The sequence below is a fragment of the Channa argus genome, chromosome 14, assembly GCF_033026475.1.
Source record: "Channa argus isolate prfri chromosome 14, Channa argus male v1.0, whole genome shotgun sequence".
In the NCBI taxonomy this organism is placed as follows: Eukaryota; Metazoa; Chordata; class Actinopteri; order Anabantiformes; family Channidae; genus Channa; species Channa argus.
In genome coordinates this window covers 15,812,524-15,838,313 of record NC_090210.1, presented here as the reverse complement: position 1 = coordinate 15,838,313, position 25,790 = coordinate 15,812,524, and the positions used below count along the sequence as shown (strand labels likewise).

General features: G+C 39.6%; 1 protein-coding gene across 1 annotated transcript; it reads right to left on the bottom strand.

Annotated features, from left to right (window-relative positions):
- Positions 1-368: 368 nt before the first annotated feature.
- LOC137098920 (potassium voltage-gated channel subfamily B member 2-like) lies at positions 369-24,675 on the bottom strand. The gene is made up of 3 exons (XM_067475659.1): positions 24,395-24,675; positions 20,971-21,726; positions 369-5,995 (listed from the first exon to the last, which is right to left on the bottom strand). The coding sequence occupies exons 2-3, from the start codon at positions 21,553-21,555 to the stop codon at positions 3,971-3,973; spliced, it is 2,610 nt and encodes an 869-aa protein (XP_067331760.1). The 5' UTR covers positions 21,556-21,726; positions 24,395-24,675; the 3' UTR covers positions 369-3,970.
- Positions 24,676-25,790: the final 1,115 nt, after the last annotated feature.

The following is a 25,790-nucleotide window of genomic DNA, read 5'->3' as shown; positions in this document are numbered from 1 at the left end:
CTGGCAATGTTATTTCTACATTGTGATAAAGATGAAGAAAGAAGAAAGAATGAAGAAAGATTTTTTCAGGTACTAAGTCCATTTTCCACCATGGCTTTTGAATCACTTGGACATCGTGTTAAAAAATGTTACAGTACCTTCCTATGAGGAGATAAGACGACATCACCATGACCATTTTTGGCAGATTTGCATATGTAAGGTTAGGCTGTAGGAATCCACTATTCCCCCAAAGTCATTAAAACCCAGATGGCTGTGAGGCAGCAGTGCTAATCACTCCACCAGCATGCTGCCGCCAAGTCAAATGTTCTTTTTTAAACGTTTTTCTAGGAACACACACAAATACAAAAGACCAAAGTAGGTCACATAAACACATTTATTTGTCTTGCATATTGGTAAATGAATCAAAGTCCTCAAATAGTTCACTATCATTATGTTGACATACAAATAATGAATTTTACTAATCATCACACAGGCTACTGTTAATCAAACAAAGCAAATGAAGGTGAAAGAGTGGAACAATTAGGAAACAACAAAAGAAAGTGAGCAGGCAGAACAGATGAAGAAGCAGGTTTTGGTCTTTTGTATAACTGGGTGTTTGTCTTAGTGGCAAAACAAAATGAACATTATCAAAAAAAAAATTACAATTGAAGGTTGTGTGACATTTTTCTAATGGCTGTGTGGGGATGAGGTTGTACATAGGAGAGTGAAAGCAGTCTTCATATGGCCCCTAATCCACAGCAGTGTAAAGCCAACACATCTCATACCACAGAGACCTACTGCATGTGTTTAAATGAACCAGGCAATGAAGTACTCCTTTCACAAATGGACACAGTGGTCCACTTCATTAGGTCAGAAAGGTGATAAATCTACTATTGTATTATTGAGGTCATAGTGGGTAGTGGAGTCATCCTGGAGAGCATTATATATAGAGGTGGTCCTAAAGTATTGGCCACCCCACTGCAAGTCCAACACTCACTAGATGAATGGCTTTTGCTTCAGGGGTTGCCAGAGCAGAATGTGTTCCGCATGTTGATTTGGCATGAGATTTTACGCCGGATGCCCTTCCTGCCACTACCCATTTTTATTCAGGATCGGGACCAGCACCACCTTGGTGTTTGGGTGGGGCCTCACCTGGTGGGCCGGGATTTGTAGTGCTTTCACTTTCAAAAGCAAAGGCCCTTGTTTCTACTTTAATAGTTACCACATACTGCGATGACAACTCAGGGGTTCATTATTGTCTTCTGAATGGCTGCTATCCCATTAGTGCAGTGCTGCAGTTCATGCACAATCTGCTGTGATCCAAGCTGAACTCACAACTCAAGTCTGAAGCCATTTCTTTCCACAAAAAGGTAAATGTGTTGCAAGAAAATGACAATGTGGCACAGTAAAGGTAGACATGCAAGCTACAGTGTGTTGCATGAAAACTACAGTGAGATAACAACACAAAAGCTGTAAAATAATGCAAAACCAGATGACCCGAGGGTTTGCATATCCACACAAGAACTATGCAGAGATAAGCAAGAGAGGAAATGAGAACAAAAACAAAACAAAAATTGGTGTAGGAACTTTTTCACCTTCTCATAAATTATCTATTTATGAAAAGGCACCCATTTTTTAAATATACTGAGATGTTAACACACAGTTCCATTTTTTTGTTTTTTTTTTTATAAAATTGCAATAAATTCGTTTTGTTAACAAAAAAGACATATTGAACTAGAAAGAGTGAGCAAATATACACAAGAATAAAGCTCTGCGTTTGTTTTCATCTATTGTCTAAAAGTGCCATCACCCTACACTCACTCTGTACTTTGTGTCTACACAATTAAGTGTGTGTTTGCATGTTCCAGCATACAAATCAATGCAGAGCCAGTCTAATGAAGAGATTACACAGAGTGCTAAAAAGGAATCAGGTCCTTTTATTCAAGTGCCCTGTGAATGCCTGTAGAGGGCACTGTCACACTACCTTTAATCCCATCAGCACCTGCGCAAAATAAGACATACAGACACACACCCTGTCTTTATCTTGCTCAACTCATCATATATGAAGATGGGCTTGTTAGAACAGTGCAGTGGGGTCATGAATCCAAGGGGTCACCTCCTTCAAGTGTAGCCATTTCATGACAGAAGGCCACCAGGTGAACCTGCATCTCCTCCCTCAAAAGATAATTTGTTTAGAGCCACATGGACTTATTTTCCCAGTCATTGTGTAGTATTCTGCTGAGATCTGGGATCATTGGGACATGGCTACAAGAGGGCTGATGTCCACACCAAAAAAAGATCAATAAGTCAAGAAACTCACCCAGTCGTCAAACAAACCAACATTTATCCAAGCGACACACTTTTTAGGGGATGTAATACTAAATATGTTGCTAATTGCCATCTATTATAAGGACAAACTGTCCATACAGCTGCAGTAGAGGGCGCATTGTACTTACAGGAAACTAGTTGGTAGAATATGGTGTTTATGGCTGTTTTAAATGTGAAGGTTTTTTTGGGACTGTGCAGTCCTGACAGAATGAGTCACACAAATGGGGCTAGTGACACACATTTTCAGACAGACTGTCCTTGAGAGTAATAATTACACAAAAAGTGATAAAAGAACTGTGAGAAAAAAGGGAAACTGCATTACCAGATCTCAGAGATTCACTTGATCAGCACAGGATTATTAGACCCAAGTTCTAATGAACCCTTTTTTAATAAGACAACAGTCTCACAGAGACCAAAGGAAATGGGGTGTTTGGGTGCCGTTGTCAACTCAAATTCTACATGTTCACATTAAATTCCTGATTGCACCCATAAACTAGTGGCCCATCAATGTTTGAAACAAAAAGAGGTCCACATTTGGTTTCTTTGGTTTGGGTCACGTTGTAACTCATTCAGTGTTGAATTTCATGACACTGAAGGAGGAGCCCCAGAGCTGGAGCAAAGGTGGAGTGTGATGATAGACACATGAATAGTTATCAGCAAACTTATCCAATGTCTTTGTGAGCTATCTCTTCTGGGAGTAAATGTCAATCGATCGGCTCATTACTCCTGTCACCTGTGAGTATACCACATAGTACTGTTCCCTAAGCAGTTGTAACAGTGAAAACAACAGCCTTTACATCCCTATTCTATTCTATTCTATTCTATTCTATTCTATTCTATTCTATTCTATTCTATTCTATTCTATTTTCACCTTAATTATAGAAACATTTCGGACAAACTTTATTAAAAAATTTAACACATTTTGTTGCAGCACTGAGGCAAATATCAATGTGCATACAGCAGGTGCGTATGCACTTTTACATTTCACGATTAGATTTGTGTCCAGTGTTAGAAGAGACTTTTTGTCCTGTATTATGTGCTTACATATGATCTCGGTCCCATTACAAGAATTTGGACTGAGTGAATGAAACATCCATAAAGACTGATCAATGTTTTTTAAAGTCTTTTAAAAGAAGCATTTTGAAAGTACCTTTGACAAATATAAAAAAAATAATATTTTTTGCTACTTTCTGCTGTCCATAGTATAATTAGCCCATTAAAATCAATGGACCTAGATAACAAGCAATGGGAAATTGTAAATGATACCTGTTCATCTGTACACAAAAACATCAGAAGTCATATTTTTTACATTCACACAAGGCTTTGTTTATGCTCATATGTATGAGCCCTAACAGATCAACCCATTGTCACAGTTTAGCCTAATAGGATATTAGTCTGGTTTACAAAGACCAAGTCAATAACACTGACATGAGACAGTGTCTTTTCGTTGTTAGATAGCAGTGCTATCTACAAATCGTGAGGGATATGATGAGTGCAACTCTCTACAAAAACTGCAACAACAGTTACCAGGTCAACCCACAGTGTTTTTGTCATAGGTGCTAAGCTCATAGCAGGTAAAAGCAGGGTAACGTCTCATTCCATAGAGCTTTTACTCAACCCAGCCGTTTGGCTTCTCTGTCTGTGAACCAATCTGTCTTTGGGCTTACATGTTTGTTTCACAGGGCGGCGTTGGGCTTCTATCCACAACAATGTGGTTTTCACGCTTCTCTCCACTGTGTTCAGCTCTTTCTCCCCCTGCTCCTTGCTCCCCTTCTTCAATAGATATTAGATCCTGGGTACAATTGAGAGGGCTGGCTTTAGAGGACAGTGGGCTAACATTACTGCCTGAGCTGACACCAGACCTTTCCATGTGATTCCTCACCTGGTGGCTTAAGCCTGTGAGTTGCCCTTCACCTTCTAAGCTCCTGGCCACTGATCCCTCACCTCCCTGGTTGGAGTTGCTAGGACTGACAGATTGTTGGGCCAGGGAGGGAGATTGCAGGGTTGCCAAAGGAGACTTAGCATCCTTGTTTGCTGAGCTAGGAGATGGAGAATACCTGGAAACTATGTCATCGGAAAGAAGTTGAGCAAGCTTGGCTGAGCCAGCAGAAACTGGGGTTGCCACTGGTGTCATCACTGCCATAAGCATGTCATCTTGGGATCCAATGAAATCAACCTTGAGGGATCTTGGGTTTTGGGGGTTGCCATAATCTTGCAAGGAGCTGCAGACACTGTCATAATTCGTTCCAAAGCTTTCCGTGGTCTTTGGCAACAAGCCCATATCTCCAGTCCCACTTCCCTTGGGGCTGGACACAAACTCATACAAACCCTCTTTAATGATGCTTATTGGGTGCATACTGTCGGGGCCCCTGCTCATCTCTATGGTGCTAATCTGACTTAGATCTAAGGGAGGGGGGATACGCTGGTGTCTAGCACCAATTTGACCTCCTTCAATACTTGGGAGAATTGAGCTTATTTCCCCTCTTTCGACTGAAGAACCATCAGCCACATTGGAGAACTTCCTGGCAATGCTGACCTCAGGTGAACTCTGCCCAGCTTTGGTGGAGGTCAGTGTTTTCATCTCCATCTGCTCCTGCATGGTTTTTTCCTGCTGGTCTTGAAGTATTGCTGCCTTGTTCAGCGCATCCTCCAGAAGTTTTGCACTGAGGTTTTGAGGTGCAGTTGTGTTGGACAAAAGCTTGACTTTTTCAGGAGATCCCTGCTGCACCACTTCCTCGTAATGAGAATGTTTGGAAATATCTGAACTACCCACCTCTACGTTGGAGTAGTGCTTGTGGTAGCTCCAGCGGCTGGGTGACAAATGGTTGTCCACAGGACACTTACTATCCTCCCTCTTTTCCACCAACACATCTGTGAGTTCCATGCTACGTGCAAAAGCATCCTTTAGGTTAATGGAAATAATGCTTCCACTCCGCTTGGCTCTTTCAAGAGCTTCCCTCCTCTTGATGGCCTTCTCCTGCCTCTTCTGTTCTCGGTAGAACTCTGAAAAGTTGTTGACAATGATTGGGATGGGAAGAGCAATGACTAACACTCCTGCTATGCAGCAGAGCCCTCCTACAATCTTGCCCAGCAGCGTTTGAGGGTAGATGTCACCATAACCAACAGTGGTCATTGTAATAGTGGCCCACCAAAAGGAAGCAGGGATGCTGGTGAATTTGGTGGCATCCTCATCTTTCTCAGCAAAGAACACTAAGCTAGAGAAAATCATAATGCCCATGGCTAAGAAGAGAATCAGCAGACCCAGCTCATTGTAGCTTCTTCGCAAAGTGAAGCCTAAAGACTGGAGTCCTGTTGAGTGCCTGGCCAGTTTCAGGATCCTCAGGATCCTCATAATTCGAAAGATCTGGACCACACGACGCACATTCTGGAACTGCATCACATTCTTGTTAGACTCAGTTAGGCATAGGGTCACATAATAAGGCAGTATAGCCAGCAAATCAATGATGTTCAGCGGTGCTTTCATGAAGTTCCACTTGTTGGGTGCTGAGAGCAGACGCAGTATGTACTCCATGGTGAACCAGGCAATGCAGATAGCTTCCACGTGGGCTAGACTGGGGTTATCATTGAACTGGCCAAATTCATCCACGACCTGCAGCTCTGGCAATGTGTTGAGAGACAATGAGATGGTGGAAATGATGATGAACAGGATGGAGATCATGGCCAGGACCTGCAAAACAATAAAAACAATTATGGGTTAATGCATTGGCATTAAGATATTATTATTAATATATATTAACATATTTAGTTTTACAAATAGTATATCTTCACATGAACAGATGAGGAGATGCAAATTGTCAAGAATTGAGATCAAATCCAGTGTGTGCATGCAGCAGGTGGGCCATGTTAACTTTAGCTGCATGGCTGTAGAGTTGACACTAACTGACTGATGATCATCTCACTTTTGCACTAGTGCAATCGCGAATTGAACATCTTTGGTGTTGTGTTTTATATGGAAGAGTAAAGATTACAGTGATTACAAAACTTTTGAATTAATCATCCTCAAAGTCACCATAAATAAGCACACTATACATTTTTAAATGTATTTTTTTGTCCTTTCGGCTTATCCTGTGAGTTTAGGGTCGCCACGGTGGATCATTATCTGCATGTTGATTTGGCTCAGTTTTTACGCTGGATGCCCTTCCTGACACAACCCCCCCAATTTCAACTGGCCTTGGACCGACACTGCGCAGCTGGGCATGGGAATGGGCTGTTAGGGGTTCACTTCAACATATAGCCGGGACCGGGGATCGTACCACTGTGGATGACTGCCTTAGCTACAGCTGGATGATGAAACTTTATTTTTAACTTTTTTTTTTCTTTATTATTTTGAAATTTTATTTGTAAGTGTTAATAAATCAAGCTATTTTAACATTCATCCATCCATTTATTATCTTAACTGCTTATCCTGTTCAGGGTAACAGGGGGCTGGAGTCTATCCCAACTGCCATCAGGCGACAGGTTGGGTCGACCATTCACAGGTCTTCAGTCTATCTCAGGTCCAACACAAAGAAACATACATAGACACACAACCATCAATTGTCCTAAGTGCCATCAATTAACCTAACCTAACGGGAGGAAACCAGATTACCCGGAAGAAACACAAGCAAGCATGAGGAAAATATGCAAACTACATTTTTTATATACAAATTTTTTAATTGATTATGATGCGAAATGGCTCCAATAGGAACAGGTACATTAAGTTCATTGCAGAAGAACCGTAGTTCGTTTTCTTGGTTTGCTCAGTTTGAAGATTACAATTGGTTTTTAAGTGTATAATTCTTTATAGATGACTGTGAGTTTACAGAAGTAACTATGATGTGAAATGATTTTTGAAGAAAATAGACACAATTACACTACTGAAGCTGACACAGATTTTAAGTGTAAAAAACCTGAACAGTCAGTACATAAATTAACCAGCCTAAATCAGCCAAACTAAGACAATAGTATACACAACATTCAATATTTTATTGGTTTAAAACAATAAATTTATTTTTGACTTGAAAAAAAAATCTCTATATTTTACATTATACAATATAAGTCTTAATTTATGTAAAAATATTTCCATGAAAAAAATACAAATCAAAGCTTTTTACAAGGATTTTAAGACAGATCTGCCTGATAATTTGTTTGACGAATGGCAAAACACAATAATTATAGTCCAGTGAAGTGCTTACTGGATCTTAAATTCACACATCACTGACAATATTTTCATTTAGTAAAAGTTTTCTTGTCTCTGTTTTCTCTTCTCTGTCACCAGCAATGTGACTTTAATTGAATATGGCCGTCATGTTGAACACAAATTACTGTACAGATGAATATCCAGAAGAAAGTGGTCACCCACAGTTAATATTTCATTTAGAAACACTTTCCGCCACAGCAGTTGACACCAAAGGAAGCGGTGACTATATATGTTGTATATATGTACAAACCCCCCTGAAAATTCTGTGCAATTCAGTGCAAGAAAACACAAACATCTGATAATTATGCTAAAGAGCAACAACAAGACATTGGTTTTTGTAGGGAGTAATGCGTTGATTATTTTAATGTACTATTTGAACTGTGGCGCACTAGAAATTTCTGGTCACTGAGGTCAGCAAACACTTATTTATCTAGTATGAATAGGTTACCTATTGCTGAGTAAAAGGTGAATTAAGCTTTACCCCTGCATATTCAAATTCACTGTTGACTTATGAACCTTTGACACAATCTTTTTTCTGACTCTAACTCATTTCTGTACCTGGCTCATTTTTAGTCATACATTTGCCAGCAAATCTCACCCCTCACAACATTTATTCAAAATCTCTAATGTGTGAGGTGAGTGAGGTAGCCAAAGCATGTGTAGTGCAAACCTTCTCTGTGCAGCTCCTGCTAGGACATTTCAGGATAATTGTAATAGGATTGTGTTACTATCTATAGAAAGGATAGAGAGAGGTTAGGAGTGGTTACTCATACCTTAGTCCCCCAACAGGAAGTGTCAGGCTATGGCTGAACACCAAAAGCTTTACATCCATCATAAAGAAAGAAAGGTCATAAAAAATTTGTGTAAATGTATAATAAATGTCCCCAAAAAATTGGTAATAACTGACAGGGAGGCCTGGGAGCTGGTGTATGTAAATGAACAAAGACTGACGCCTCATGCTCTGTGTGTGCAGGTACGTCATTAGACATGGTCATTATGCCATTGTGAAAGCTTGGTGAGTCAATTAAGCCTGAAAGCGATTCTATCAGGGATTTCTAAAGGCTATAAACAAACAGTGTTAGCTACTAGATGATCTTTCATCATGCATATATGAGGCTTCAAAGATACACTTTCTGTATTTGTTAGTGTGCAACTGAGTTTGTACGATGTCAGTATAACTGTAGTGGCCCCGTTCCGAATGTTAAAATGATTCACAGGCTGCAGATGGTGCTTTAACACAACCTCAAACAAGCCTGTGTTTTGTAATAGAGATATAAAATGACAACCTAAACATAAAGTAAGCAGTGGGATTTTTTTACGGCCTACTGCACATTTAATATTTAAAACCTCGGACTCCAAAGTAACAGTTATAATATACAATACCATCTGTGAATTCTCAGAAGCATTTAGAATCTCAAACAGCCCTTCCATCTATCATTTATACTGCTAATCTCATTAAGGGTTGCAGGGAGCCAATCCAGGGGTACACCCTGGACAGATTAGCAGCACTCTAAATCTTTTCACACAGTCTGAGCTTTGATATAATGTCAATAGATCTGCAACATCAGTTAACACTGTAACAACATAAAATGATTAATATATAGCTACCATTCTGTTGCATGTTGAATACAATTTAGCTGTTTTTTAAAAACAGAACTGTATGTAATTTTAATTTTTTTATTATTAGAACCCTTTAAATTTGTTCTGACTTTCAACAACATATCAATATGCAAAAGATGTACAATTCCCAAAAAAAAAATAAAAAGACACTGATATGCAGAATAGTATCTGATAAACTACTAATCATTAATCTTTATATCTCTAATTTTTTTTTACTGCTCTACCAACTGTCCTGATGATTCAGGAGAGTTCCTGTGAAATCATGTGATGGAAAGAATGTCTCTGCTGTTTCCTGTGAGGGACTATCTGGCCTATCAGTGTCATGTCAAAGGACACTGAGCATTACAGCATTACACAGTGTACAGTACTTCTGCTGCTCTATAATCCTCATTCAGACTGGATGACTTTGTTCTATGTTTCATTCTCAGAACTCTGACAAAACTGCAAAGTTAAGCAGGTAAAAGTAAATAATGAGAGAAAAAGGAGACAAAGTTGTGAGAGAAGAAAGATCTAAAGCCAAAGAGAGTGAGTACAAAGGGAAGTAGAGGGCAGGTGTATCCAAGTGTTTCCACCCTGCAGCGTCTTAATGGCTTAATGGCTGCCAAACGCTGTGACCTTGGCACCCAGGGCAGATTTAAAGCAGTACCAGGAACACACAAGCTGCTTTAGAAGCTTTACATTGCAGGGAGAATTAATGGATCAATGGATGACTCCACATTTAAGATTCAGCTGATCAATAACACTTTGAATCTGTATCACAATGAGTCGCCAACAAAGACACGAACTTGCTCGACTCTGCCTAAAAACACGTAGCCACAGTCATCAGTTCTTTAAGGAGAGATGTTTAGTTGTCCTGTGACCGCTCCTTTCTCTAATGAATGAATTGAGGGCCACAAATTGTTGGATAGATATTCATTCATTTTAAATTGCTTCAACTTGGAAACGTAAGTTCCACTGCTTCCCTAATAATGGGGCTAAATTCAAATCTTGACTCTATGAAAAAAGGTTTCAATCACTAATTTGTTTTCTTCAATCTAGAGCAAACAATAGTCTATGAAGAACTTTAACTCTCAAACAATGCATGCTGGGAAGTCTGTTAGTTTTTGTGGGTTTTTTTTTTTATCTCTTAGTGAACTCTAACCAGGAGTTCATTCATTTACCTTATTATTTCAAATTCGAACAACCTGTAATTATAGGATGTAATGTGCTCTAAAAATAAACCTGGATATTTTAAGTTGAAGTAACATAAAATTAACAAAACATGCATTCTGTATTAGGTCAAAGCAGAAAGGTTTAGTTGATTCCACTAATCCTGCAAATGCTTCACCGCATGAATCCCAATGTTTTGTTGACCCCAAGAAAACTAGTATTGTTGGCCACAGATGGTAGGTAGATGCAAACTGTAAACCTTCCAGCTGTGAGGGGGCAGTACTAATGACTTCATCATAGTACTGCCCACCTGCATCATATTGTCTTTTAATGTATTTCTCTACATAAAAATGCAGAAGATCGAGCACAATGATTCGAGTACGATCGCCTTTATAATCATCATTACACTATAAAAACTATCCCCCAGAAAACTACATTTGTCTACATGTACAACGAGGTGTCAGACAGAATGTGAAGTAAGAGACATGACTGAGAGACAATACAAAACGAAATCAAAGAATAGTTCAAGTCACTGGGCAGAGAAACCCAAGCCCTGATCAATATGTGGAGGTATTTCTGGATCTGGAGGCACACGATCTGTTGGACAGCTGCTGTTTCTGTAGAGGTCAACACCACTTATTTATAACACTGCTGCTTTTGTCCTATTGTTTTTATCTGCTGTTCTGCTGAGGTCATCCTCGTATTAACTCCTTCCTCCAGATGGTCTACAAGCTCTCTGATTCATCTTAGCTGCAGCACACTGTTAATAGTGGCATGTAAGCTCCTGAAGGGATGGAAAATAAATCAGGGACATTCACTGCAATGTTTAAGGTACAGTATGTGATTACAGTGAGTAACTTCTGACATCAAAGCAAATCTGCTCTCTACTCACTCTCCATCCTCTTGTGTACCCACACCAGATGTTGCAGGCTCAGGTTGTTTTTGCTTTTTCTAGGGCAACATGTGGGCATCTCCCCTGGTTCATGTTCTAACATAAAAAGGTCTACAAAGTCTTTGCCATGACACACACACACACGCAAACAATAAGTTACAATATTTCATTTACACTGACTCTCAGTATTGTCGTTGAGTGTTGACTTGTTTTCAAGTGCCCACTTTACCAAACCACAGACTGTGGAGTGCATTTGATATTGGTGCTACAGGAAGAAATGGAGACTACATGAAAAATGTTGAGACATGACTCAGAGTTAAACAATACAAACTGCGTATCATTAGGATAAGAAAGCCACAATGGTGCTGCTTTCTGCTCTCTAAAGCACTCACCCAAACATAGCAACAGAGAAGGCAAAGGCACAGAAAGACCGAATTATAGTAATTACTCCAAAGAGAAGCCTCTGGTTGGTCCGTGTGAAACTCTGGACTGTAATTAAATCCATATGGTATGTTATTAGCCATCCAATTAGGGTGATCACTACAGCACCTACACCGAACCACAATGGAAGCCACATGGATCTGTTGGTTTAAGATCTTTGCTATCATGTTTGATTCCAAAGATGAATATCAGTTCAACCCAGGACCAATAGTAAAACCAATGAATCGGTGCTTCTAAACTCCAATCATCATCATTTCATTCTCACACCAGCAAAAAAACTAAAAAAAAAACAAAGCACAGCATTACTGTATATATCATTATATCATCATATGTATCAGTAAGATGCACCAAATCTTACAAATTACAAACCATTTTTCCATCTATAATTGAGTGAAGAATGACTACAACAGGTACAATATAGAAGTGCTGTTCATTGTTAGCATTGTCTAAAACAGAGCCATCCACAGGTTTCACTGCAACACAAAAACAGATGCAGCCAGGTGCCATAGTGTTCATCCTCTTATTTTAAAATGTCCAAAAGAGTAAAACAAAGAATTTTTTCCATCATCCTAATATTTAATGCACATTCAGTTAGTACAAATGCTACTTAATCAGAAATAAATAAAGGTGATTTCTAATGTTTCTTAAATTTCTAAATATGCAAAAAAATGTTTTGATGTTTTCTCCTTGACTTAGACATTTGCTTGCCTTTGGATAAAAGCGTCTGCTAAATGACTAAATGACTAAATGACTAAATGACTAAATGACTAAATGACTAAATAACTAAATAACTTGTGTTATAGAATTGCCATGACACATGTAATGTAATTCTGTAATTGATGTAATTCTTTTTGTATTGTTTTTTAAATAAAAGAAGAGGATGCAAACTTGTGTACCCAAGTGTAACTAATGTAATTATAAAACGACACATTTGTGCATTTGTGTCTGATCTAGATAAAAGTAAGTAAAATTAATAAATAAAGCTCTTGAATGGGTAAATCCAAGCTTATCAGTACACCACAGTAGTTTGAACTAATGAAGAATGACGATTTGTGGCCAACTTACATGTTTAGCCTGATGAAGACATCTGAAAACACTATGGAAAAACAGCAGCCAAATCAAACAGACCCTCACATTTTTAGTATTTCCCCAGACACACAAAAAAAGGGAAAAACCTAGTAGGATGCTTGTGAAATCAACCCTTCTGCTTCTGAACAGCCAACCATTCATATTTGTCAGATTAATTATCGGCAGGAAATTTCACTGACATCTCCCCCTACACTAGAGACAAATAAATCAGTGAAGAAACAAACAAGCCCAAAGACAGCCTGTCTTCACTGCTACACTCACTAAACAGGCTGCCATAGAAACATTTGCCAATAAACTTTGCTGTGGACGTCAAACCACTTTGTACCAGCCTCTTTTCCTGCTGGGGTCATAAATCCTTCTCATTTGAAACAAACTATTCACTACTGTAGAGCTACAGTACATTAGTGAATACACATCATTCTGCTGATCCCCTTTCAAGGCACACGGCCAGTTTGCTTTAGACCTGAGGAGCCACTTATCTTCTAATGCTTACTGTGAAAAAATGCACAGTACTGAAAGACACACAACCAGTGACTCTTTGTTGACTTTCAGTTCAGAACGTCACTCTGAATTTCACAATGCAATTTCAAAGTTTGTAAATATTGGGGGAACAAATGACAATTAGTAAATCTACACAGATTCAGTTTATAACACTGAAGCTGATATAATACTTTGAAGAAGTACTGTAGAGCAAGTTGTGGAAATGTCCTACAGGTCACCTGAGGCTCCAGGGTAATATTTGAAAAAACTAAAGGCCTCTCTTGCAGTGGCTGATATCAGTGCCCACCATCAGAAGAAAACCCCAAACAACATTGCAGAATAGCAATGAGGAAGCCACTACGCTCAAGAATGGACATTGCTACTGATCTACAGTCTGACACTTTCTATGTAGGGATAATCCTAATGTAGAACCTTTAGGTTTTAATGAGAGGAGTTATGTTTGGTGACAACCAAATTCTGCAAGAACCTGATCCCGTCTGTGAAACATTATTGTTCTGATCTGTTTTGCTGCTCGTGGACCTGGATGGCTTGATGGATGAAAGAATTCTGAGCTGTACAATTCTTTTCTGCAGCAAATATCATGTGTGGTGTATCTGTGAACAAAGGCTTAACAATAAGTGGACCTTGCAAAACAACCACTCTGAGCACACAAATAGTTCTGGTTAAAGCAGAATAAATGTAACGTTTTCAAATGGCTCCGTCCTGATGTTCATCTAACAGACGTGAAGCAGAGAGTTTATGCAGGAAGCCAACCAACATTTCCGAGGGAAGGCTGTTTGGCAGGAAAGGAAGCACCGGCGTTCATCAAATCAAAGAAGCAGGTGCAAACATTTCTTCGAAAAATGTGTTTCAAATAGACACATGCTGTGGGTGATTTTTTTTAAAGTTTTTTAAAGGACATCTGATGCTAGATCACCACAGTTGCAAAAAAGTCACACTAATCCCATAATTTACCATATTATATAAAGTACTAATGGACATGAAAATGTAAGCAAGCACAATGGAAATGTGTGATATAATCATCCATTGTGGGTACAAAACTACTTATACACAAAATGATACTGTAAAGTCTAAAGTAAAGCAGAGAGAAGCTTTCCAAAATCTAATGGACATTTTAAAAAAACAAGCTCAGTAATAACTTTTACAGTGGTTTAGATAATGTTCTGTATGCTCTCTGCCGCACGTGCCTGTAAAGCTGTGTTCAGAACAGTTGCTCGGTTCCCAGATTTTAAAGGATAACTGTACCCACTTTTAACTTTAGTCATACGGTTCCAGCAAATTAATGGTAATGAATTACTTTCTGTCCTGCAAATAAACGTTTCTCAGCTTCTAGCTGAAAAACCCCTGCAGGTAATAGCATCTGTTTATTCATACTATGAATGTTGCAGATTCGTGCAGATTTCCTCAGCATGACATCATCTGAAATGAAAATCCTCCAGACTTCATCTTATTTTTTTAGCTAGAAGCAGGAATTTAATATAGTGAAGCAGATGTTTGACTCTAGTGAAGGCAATAGGAAATATACTTTAATACCACTTCTATACATGTACTTCCCAAAAACAAATCATAGAAAGCTACTGTGGAAAACTGGTGTATTCATCCTGTTACAGAAGCAGTTGTTTCAACAAGAAACAACATGAAACAAATACTACATTTTAGAAACAACATGACTTTTGATAAAGCCACCATAAGAAACACTAAAAGAAAATAAATAGGGCTGTGTTTGTAACTTTTTATTATATTTACCTACATACCCATACAGACAACCACATTCCAAAAAGGTTGGGAAGATGTGTAAAACATAAAAAAATAAAAATAAACAGAATGTGATGATTTGCAAATGTCATCAACCCATGTTTTATCCACAGTAGAACATAAACAACATATCAGATGTTGAAACTGAGACATTTTATGGAAAATATTAGCTCATTTTAATTTGATGGAACAGGCTGATTGTGTAGCATCCCCCATTCTTTTAACATCTGTCTGTAAACATCTAGGAAGTGAAGAGACCAGTTGCTGGAGTTTTTACGAGAGGAATGTTGTCCCATTCATGTCTGATGCAGGATTCTAGCTGCTCAGCAGTTTTGCCTTTGTAGCTGGATTTTTTGTCTTATGATGTGCCAAATGTTTTCTATTAGTGACAGGTTTGGACTGCAGGCAGGTCAGTTCAGCACCCGGACTCTTCTCCTGGATGCAGTATCTGGTTTAGCATTGTCCTGCTGAAATGTGCAAGGCCTTCCCTGAAAGAGACAGCGTCTGGATGGCAGCATGTGTTGCTCAAAACCTCTATGTACATTTAAGCATTGATGGTGCCTTTCCAGATCGGTAAGCTGCCCACACCATAGGCAATAATGCAGCTCCATACCATCAGAGATGCAGGCTGTCCTGATGGTAACAAGCTGGATGGTCCCTCCACCACAGAACAGATTTTCATTTTGACTCAGAACATGGCAGCATTTCTGGACCTTGTTCACATAGGGCTTCTTCTTTCCATCATACAGGTTTAACTTAAATTGATGGATTGTCCAGTGAACTATGTTCACTGACAGTGGATTCTGGAAGTGTTCCTGAGCCCATGCAGTGATGTCCATTAAAGAATCAGGCCTATTTTAATGCAGTGCTGCCTGAGGGTCCGAAGATCAAGACCTTCGGCCTTGTCCCTTGTGCACAAGGCTCTGGCTCTCTTTTATACCCAGTCATGTTACTGACCTGTTGCCACTTAGTTTTCAAATTCTCCCCTATTTGTATTTGATTTATTGCATTACTTTTCCAGCTGCCATCAAATTCAAAATCTGATATGTTTTTATGTTCTATTGTGAATAAAATATGGGTATATATATACACCCTGAACAATCATTTTTGTTAATAAATGTTCTAATCTCATCTTGAGATGCAGGATAATATTTTCACCTCTGCCCAGCAAAGTGCATAAGTTCATGAAAGAAAATATTTCTTCTTGCATAACTTTTCTGTCAACTATATCACAGTGATTCATTAGAGAGACACCATTTCTGCTCTGGGTAAACAATAAAAAGTTAAGTTTCTCATTCATTCATATAATAATAATTAATAACTTCATATGTTGATTCGATAGAACTGGAGAAATTGAGAAATGCATAAGTATAAATGTAAGCATATTTAATTCCATCCTTCTGTCTCTACAGTTTGTTTTTCTTATCCCTCAAAGGTAGCAGTTGTGTATTTGCTTGCGTATATACCAGAGGAGCCCCACACCCCCCCACCTTGCTTGTTCCAGTGGGTCAGACAGTGGACAGGATAGACTCTCCAACCAGCCAACAGTTAGTCTATTTGCAGGTACAGTCCTACTAAAAGCCCCAAAGGAGATTAGGCCACACTCCTAAGTCATATTCCGTGTGTAAGTGGATGTCCACTATGGTGGGTGGAAAAGGTGACTATGCATGGAGATGTGCTGTTACTAGTCCTTGTTGTTTTTAGCCAAACTCACTGAGTTAAAATTTGGAACTTTATTTTACATGAAATATGCACAGAATAAGAAAATGTATTTCTCTGTAAACTAAAATTGGAAATATCTAAGTGGAAACATTAATTTTAAAGAAAACAAAATAAAGAAAGAAAGAAAGAAAGAAAGAAAAGTGTGTTTGTGCGTATCCTTCACTACAAGTCAAAAATATCTTCAGAGCCAAAAATAAGAAGATTACACAGATTATGTAAAGTGTATGAAACTAATCTCTATTATTGGAACATTTAATACTTGTATTATCCAAAAAATTCAAAACTATTATGTGTAGTTGTCCATCTGGACTCAGCTGTATGTGTGTGTCTGTTTGTGTGCGTCTGTGTGTACGCATGGCTGTATGTGTTCTGAGCCACATGCTCTGGAACAAATGGTGCACAGTCTTTTCCAAATGGCCAGGTAATGCTTCTGTTGCAATGAGCAGTAGCACTGAGCCGTGCATGTCACCAGGAAGAGGCCTTCCTATTGGTTGAGACCTGAGCTGCATCCCTGCTTCTACAGAGTGACACGCGTCTGGTGAGTCCCTAAGCAGCTTCCCTCCTGCTGACACTACGCTTCCAACACGGTCACATGGACCTCTGAGGGCCAGTGCCGCTGTAGAGTCCAGACCTACCTGCAAAATAGATTCTTATCATAAAAACAACCTGACTATACTGTGCATGCATTTAATGTTCCACGATACCATATTACAGTACAATTGTCATACTCGATGCTGGACCTATTTTCTGTGCTATAATTGTAGATGTAGCTTCCCTATCCACAAACACAAAGGAAAAGATATCAGGCTCTGGGAGTTGTCAACAGAGTTCACAGCTGCTCAGCTGAAGCAAAACAAACACCTAAGGTGTCTCTGGAGCCCTGAGCTGACTCTCCTATACTCAGATGAGTCCACTGACACAGTACAAATTTTATAAAGTTATACCAATACTAAATTCACTTTACAACTTCACAGGGTGGTAGAGATTACACTGAACCACATTTTTAAACATATTTTAAATATTAATAAGGATGATTTGGCCATAATGAGCAGTAAGCTAGTGTGGATTAAGGTTCAACAATAGCTTGGACTTTTTAGGCAAAACAAAATAAAAAAATAATAAAATGATAATCATTATTATTTACAGATGACACTGATGTCTTAACTACATATACCTACACTATTATTACCTAAAGTTTGCTCCCTGCAGCTCAGCAGCAACCCAGCAACATGTATGTCTGCTTGTCATTACTGGTTTCTCTTGACTTCATGAAAACACAGCTCATTTGCACAGTGCTGTTAAGCAGCACTGATGGTTTCTGAATTTTTTCTAGATGGCCCTGTACATTACAAAGCTGAATTCTCTATATTTTCATAGCACACGGAAATGAACTGTCACGTTTGCACAGAAACAAACTCAAATAATTCATTTTCAATTTGAAAATGCAAATAATGTAGGTCCCAAATGTTATCAACAAGATTTGGAACAAAGAAAATATTTTCAAAGCTAATATGTACAACATGGCCATCAGAGATGGACAAGTTATCGCAGTTTTTCTGTATAACCCTGCTCATATTCTCATGTCAACACAATTTGCTGCTGCAGCTTCCTCTGACTCTCCAACCTCCTCTTAATGTGAGCTGCTGTCTGTACCGTTGAGAACCGAAACCGAATGTTAGTGTATGTTTGTTAATTGGTGGATCAGCTCTCCAGCACAAACGTTGCTGCTGTTCAGGTTCACTGAAAGCTCCATCAAACAAGCATGACGTTCCATAAACATTTGCTATAAATGCTCACCTTCTTTCTATTGGGTGAAGATACAGGAATGTAAGAAATCATCACAGATTTCAAACTTCAGTATTCTGCCACTGTGGTGCAGGTCTGTGTGAACTGAGCTGAGCTGAATAAAACCTCAGCTCTGAACAGTTTCCATTCACACTGAGGACAGCACACTTGGTCTGGACTAAACTCCAGCCAGTCAGCTGGAAACAAAGAATCATTTAACAATATCAAGCCCCACCCTGTTGACTTCCTTAACAATTTGCTTTTGTAGCTATGTCCCTTATATAGCTTTCCTCTCCTCTCCTCTCCGCTCCTTTCCTCTCTGGAAATTGTAGTATATTTAGCCGTAGCCGAAAAATATCCACTGCAGTCCCATCATTAGTGATGGACTAATGCTCTGCTTGCATGGTGTTTTAGAAACTGTCTATCTGTTGTCTGCCTGCTCTGCAGCAGACAATAAAACAAGCACTGTAAGCTGTCTGAGGTAAACAAACTGTCAAATGACTTTTTTAAGCTTCTACTGTCTACTGCTACACAAAGCTTCTGAGAGACAAAGTGCAGCATGAAGCCCACACTGCGCTGACACACACACACACACACACACACACACAAACACACACACACACACATTAGGCTTATCTCACTGAAAATCTATACTTATGCAGGAAAAAAGTAATCAGATGCTTAAAATTGCAATTGAAAAAGTCTTCTCGCTCCCTCACTGTTTTTCTAAATTCTATTCTCCACTGTATTAGGTTGAAGGCAGAAGTCTCACAGAGAAAATACAAGCTAAACCATCTGCATAGATACAGTAGGTATTAATGAAAAGGACTGCAAGACAGTCCGAGATGGTACGGAGAATATAGAGCAGTGATGATCCTTCTCTTGTGATGCTGATGGCTTTTTAATGTAATGCCTGATGTTTTATTCACATGGCTCTGCATGAAGCTGAGACACACCCCAGTTCACTGAGAGTCAATGACTAAACATGTCAGAGTCTGTCCCTCTGAAATCTGTGTTCTATTGGAACTCTGACATTCACTTTTAAGTAAACGTAGTTAAGCTGCTGCTGCTGCTGCTGCTGCTGCTGCTGCTGCTGCCGGTGCTGCACTTTACTTTTTGACAAATTTAGATTCACCAGTTAATCTAACATACATGTCTTAGGGTTGTGGGAGGAAACTGGAGTGCCTGGAGGAAACCCACACAAGCACAGGGAGAACTTCATACAGCCGAGGATTCAAACTGGTGACCATCTAGCTGTGAGGCGACAGTGCTAATCACTCCACCACCATGCTGCCCCTATGAGGAAAATGTTTTGTGAATTTCAAAAATAAATGTGGTGATTCTGCAGAATGGACTCTGAAATAGGTTGATCAAATTATTAGTTCAGTTTAATAAATTGGCATTTTTTACTAATTATAAATATGAGAAATATGTTAAAGAACTTATCTTAATATGGAGAGGTGTTGTCGACATCTCCTATGAAAAACAGTGCTGGCAGCTGTGTTGTGTTTTAGGTGAGACTCACCCTTCTACTCAATTAGAGAAGTTTAGCAATTTCTGCATGACCAACACCTGAAGAGCACTACGGAGCATGGCAGAGTGTAGCACAGAGCAGGTAGAGGGAGGGCTGAGCTGAGCAGGCAAGTAAAGCTTTGATATGTAAGTAGATAATATACTGTACTTTAAACTACAGGAATTTATATTTTAAAAGCTGGCCACATATTCTGGGTAAAATGTTCAATCTGAAATAAGGTATAAATAAAAATATTCAATTAAAGTAAAAATATACTGTTTACTTGTATAAGCAAATTACATGTATACACTGTCTCTCAGAGTGGCTCAGCTTCACTCTGTGGTTTACCACTCAGACCAAACAATTTCTGTTTGGCATTTAAATGATTAAAATATTGTCCTTCACCTGTTAGGAACTAACATGTCAGCATAGATATGTCATTCTGCTACATCATCAGTCACTTTCTAAGTACCAAAGCAGAAAAACACGCTTGAATTTCTAGGACAGAGTCATGTCTTAGTGATCTGGGTATACATTGTTGTTGGTTTGATGTAAGCTGAGTATTTGTCCAACAAGGAAAGTGCTTTAAAGACAAACAGCAGAGGTTGAAAAATCTTCACTTGGATCAAGATTCAAACATGCTAGATGCTACATTTACAGAAGCACTAAGCAACTAAATAGCACACTCCACATCCCCACTTTAGGTTATAAATTTGTAGTCCAAGCTGAGATAAACTCATGAAGACACAGAGGACATTACACAACTCTGCAAACGAACCATAGTACAAGCACTGTAACTAGAAAAAGGTTTCAAGAAGTCTGAGTCGTGGACATGTTCCCTCTTTGTGCAGTTGTACCAAGCCTCCGGTGACCTGAGAGATGCTAAGTGGCTCATGAATTTTAATCTCTATACCACAAAGGATCACAGTATGGGATTTTATTTTAAAGTGGAATTTTCCTTTACTAAGACATCTCCAGCATGTGTGCAGCTATTACCTTTGCAGCCACAGACGAGCTGGGTTTCTCCAACAGATCCCACAGCTTCTTCCTCTTGTCAGGACAACAGCCCTGTTCCTCCTCCTCCCCCTCCTTCTCCCTCAGCGTTTCTGCCTCCCTCCTTAGCTCCTCATTCATTTGCTCCTTCTTCTGGTGGTACCGCGCCTGACAGCATGACTCCAGGTAGATTTCATCGATGCCCCAGTAGTCCAGCTCCTGGCCAAAAGACAGGGCGCACATCTCCTCCATCATGTGCAGCTTCCCAGTTCTGTAGAAGTTGAGGATGGAGGAGAAGGCCACGGGGTGCCGGTCAAAGAAGTATTCATTCTCATTGAGGTTGTAGTCATCGCAGAGCTCCAGCAATGACTCATGGGTGTTGCAGTCTCTTAGCCGTCCCAGACGGGTTCTGGGCAGGCGGTCCAGTGTTCTCCACAGGACTTCATGTGTGAGACCTCCGACATTGAGCCTGACCCGTCGGGAGCGGGCCTTGGTGCGGATGATGTTGATGGGCTCAGGGGGGAGCACAGAAGGTGCGGCGGGCTGGGGGTTGACTTTGGGTGTGCTAAAATTCACTCTGTCCGACATGGTAGCTCTGTGTGTTTTGCCTTCTCACTGTGCTGGGGAGTTACAGGCTGTAGTGGAGTGTGTGCGTGAACATCTGGAGCTCGTAAAGCTTAGTGAGGTGATGGTGGTTGTCAGGCCCCCGGAGCTCCTCTTGCTATGTTCAGACCTCTAAAATCCTGGTTTGATCCATATCTGGAAAAACAACACATGATACATTATTGTTATTAGATTATATTGTGAGATCATTATAAGTCTGAACAGAAGCAGGTATAGGACATGACCAAAAGAGTCCAGCACATGCACTATTATCAACATCTGCAAATGCAACCAGTTATACAACCACAGTACTGCAGGGCCCCTACTGATCCTTACCCCCAGTCCTCTCTTCTGTGAGCTTCCCAAAAAGATCAATTCTGACCCTCGAAAATGTATTACTAGAGGCAAACAAGACAAATGTTTGTGGCTCGCCATAATAATTAGGATAAAAGGGCCCCTGGTGGCCTCTCACAGTGCACTGCACATGCCCCCAGAAACAAGTGGGGCCCCATCTAGCCGTTGTATATCAGCTGGATACCGTTAGCTAGAGCCATAAAAGTAGCTTCCCAAAACTGTCATACATACAATGATAGGTGTAACCATCAGCACAATGACATAAGCCAAATTTTTCAGTCACTAGAAACTAAGAAAAATAGGAAAAATCTCAGATGGGTTGGTTTGGGCAGCTTTGGTGGGTTTCTTTGTCTAGGTCCCCTCAGTGTTTAATAGTCAGCCTCCTCGTTATGTTGCAGTGTTCTAGTAAATATTTCCTTTGTTAGCAGTTTGCAACATGTAAGCACAGAGCTAAAGATTAAGGTCTTTCAGTTGATTTTCACACAGGCCACATCTACAAAGCAAGTGGCCTCAAGATCAGATCAGAAAGCAGTATCCACCTTAAGGCCAAAACATTGTCAGTTTAAGTTGTGCTGTGATGCTTCATATTCACTTCACATAATTCAAAAATAAACTAGAGAATCCATTTCCAAAGAGAAAATGCACTGTGAATGCTCCATCACGGAAAGGATTTTCCATGCAGTGCTGAAAAAAACGGTCTTTGCTAAATTGCTTTTGCAGAAATAACTGAAATTATTATTGTGAATATGTAGAAAAGCTAAAATTTGTTTTTTAAAAAAGATAAGCTGAATTGAAGCTTAACTTGTTTTAAAAAAGCTCAATCATTTTGCCTCAAGCCGCTGTAATATGAAATAGTGGCATAAAAATCCTGGAAACTGTAGAAATCTAATAGCTGAGTACAAGGTTTAAGTGAAACACCTCAAGAAAAGTAGAATTATTTTAAAACATCACGTTAAAGTTGAAATATCAGTAGGTCGACTTTGCAAAAGAGGATTTTTAACAATTGTCTAAGTAGCTGAACACTGATACAATACAGAAATCTTAGTTACGTTTCCTGAAAGAACACAAAAACGCCAATGTTTGAATGTATAACTTGTTGCGAAAAGATGAAAGTTCACTGAAGAAAAAAAGAAAAAGTAGAAAAAATATGAGAGAAGTTGAAGCTGAAAAGTTAGAGTGTGTGTGATGTCAAATTCCCTAAAAAGCACCTCAAATTAAGATTATTCAAAAAAACATTGATATTCAAAAGGTGAATGGAAGCGTTACTATCCAGTTTAGACACATTAAACCTTGAGCTCTTAGAGACTGTATGGCTTTGTACAATAGGTGTCTCACAAGTCCACATGCCACTAACCACTTGCAAAAGTTTGGACTCACAGTTGATAATGCAGAGAGATGCAGAGGAAGGAAATGACGGTAGAAGCCTTGCAGCTCATTTTGCTGCAAGGGCACCTGTGGTTGATCTGGCCCCTGTGGTTGATCTGGCCGTGCCCATTGAAAGAGTAAAAGCAACAGAGCTACTGTACTGTGCCGGTCAAACTGACTAATCTACTAAAATATCATTATTTTGGATAAAGGCCGAATTCACTAGAGACAGTCAATTATTTTGGTTCAGTGAGCAGCAGACACACAGAAGCTTTCCACCAACAAAAGATACCACAGCTGCATATTTATGTAAATTAGTGCTCTATTTTCACAGCTTCCAGAGTTGTTGTTTTTTTTTTACCCAGTATTAAAACTGACCATTTCAATTATGATTATGTAAGCTTGTCCAATTACTTGTGAGCCCGGTGGCCCTGTGGTTTTTAAGTAGAACAAATCCAGTAATGAAATATATGTTTCAACATAATGAACATATACGGTTGTTGTTTTTGTAACATAATGAATACCAATTTTAATCCAATGCCAAAGAGTGAAAATATTCTAAACTGTGCTTTTTTTCTCCTGTTGGTCTATGAAGGCTTATGTTGTCATTAGAAGTCCTCTGACTGCACAACCTTTATCTGATTGTGTAATGGAGTTCCACAAATCCCAGTGGTGGCTTCGTTTCCCCTGGCTCAAGTATGCCTTAGTTAATTATAGATAGTCTATCTTCTCCTGGGACACTCATAGGACACATGGCTACGTCAGGGACCAAGCTGCTTCAGCACCACAAGTCGCTCTTATCCAGTCCTTCCCTTCCAAATTGAACCTGACTTCACCACCAGCGCGTTCATTTCGGATTCAAGAGATTAAGGACTCTCAGGCTTTACTGATCATTTATGCACAAGTGTCCACAGGGAGTTTAAAAAGTATAAGATGGATAGAAAGTGGGTAAAAAGTATATATAAAGTATAAAATACCAATAAAGTATGTCAATAGAAATCAAGTTCAGTTCACTTGATTTCGTCTGATTAACGTCCTCAGTATCACACATTTCAAATACATTAAACTGATCCCGTCACTCACACACTCTCGGTGTATATCCTACCTCTGGTGAAACTGCTATTTCGGTAAACCCCAAATCTTGGCCTTCCAGGAAGTCCCACCATAGCACCCAAGTAGTTACCCCAGCTGCCTCGCCTCCCCTCCGGCCCCTGATTCTTGAAGCCTCCTGAGAGCGCGCAGACCGCCGGAGGTCCTCATTGTGGCGAGTGGAGGAAACAAAACATCCCGGGAAGTGTGACCGTAGCGCCTAGAGCCATGAGGGATTCAGCACACACACGCACACACACAGAGAGATACCCGCTGCTGACAGAGTTACGGAAGCATGAACCGGTTGGCCCGGAGAGCGATCAGCCCAGAGAGAAGAGAGAGAGAATGAGAAAGAGAGAGAGGGAGAGAGGGTGGTAGGGAGAGAAAGGAAAGAGAGAGGAGAGAGAGGGAGAGAGAAGGAGAAAGGGAGAGAGCGAGAGAGAGAGAAGGGGGGGGGGGGGGGGGTAATTGGATTGAGGCGTTCAGCACCAAGGACAGCTCCAGCTCCAGCTCAACAGCTTGTTTCCAGCTGAACCCATCTCTTTGACTCGCTGGATTTTTCTATTCTTTAACTTCTTTTGTTCATTTCGAGTTCTCAGAAGCGCATCTTAAGAATATGACATGACCATGGCCATGGGGCCAAAGCACTAAAGTCCAGGCAAAAATTCCTCCCTCAATGCATGACATCACATTCGTTTGGCAGTGAGGCGCATTCATCCTCCATTCACCCCCACATGTCCTGTTCTCACGAACCTCACTCATCATTGAATACATAGTAATGCCTGAATGATTTAGTCCATTTTCTGCTTTTAACTTACAAAACCCTTTCCAGAAAAGTCGGGACACTGCATAAAATGTAACAAAAAAGCGAATGCAATAATTTGCCAATTATCTGAAACCTATTTTTGTTTGTTTTAGTCTTTTTATCCCTGTCCTGAAATTCTTAGAAATGTGTTGGCGATTCACAAGAAACACTTTAATCAGTCAAATTCCTGTTAAACTTTTGATATGTCGCCTTTATACTATTGCAAACAAATATAGGTTCCATAAAAAATTTGCAAGCTGCATTCTCTTTGTATTTACATTTGAGTTGTTCGGAATTGATTTATTTTGAAATGATAAGTCAAATAAATAAACTTCCCAGCAAGATGTTGACTTTGCAACAGCTCTGGTACAAAATGCTGTCTACGGCTGCAGCTTCTTAATGTCTCAAAAAAGATGTTGCAAACCTCAGTAAGGACTACTTGAAAAAATAAAAGTTAGATAAGAGGTAAATCCAGGAAGACAGTCTGTATCATCTTAAGTTTATCGAACTTGGTTTCTATAGTTCAGTTAATGTAATGGAGCTTTTACTGTACAGGGACAGTCAAAGACTATTAATAACCACCATGTAAGCATGGAGGCAGCAAAAA

What these genes read in the sequence shown, in the direction of transcription:
- LOC137098920 (XM_067475659.1), bottom strand. Translation starts at nt 21,555, where the DNA reads ATGTCGGACAGAGTGAATTTTAGCACACCCAAAGTCAACCCCCAGCCC. An exon ending in GCTCGTCTGTGGCTGCAAAG is followed by an intron (nt 5,996 to 20,970) that starts GTAATAGCTGCA and finishes ATTGTTTTGCAG; the next exon opens with GTCCTGGCCATGATCTCCAT.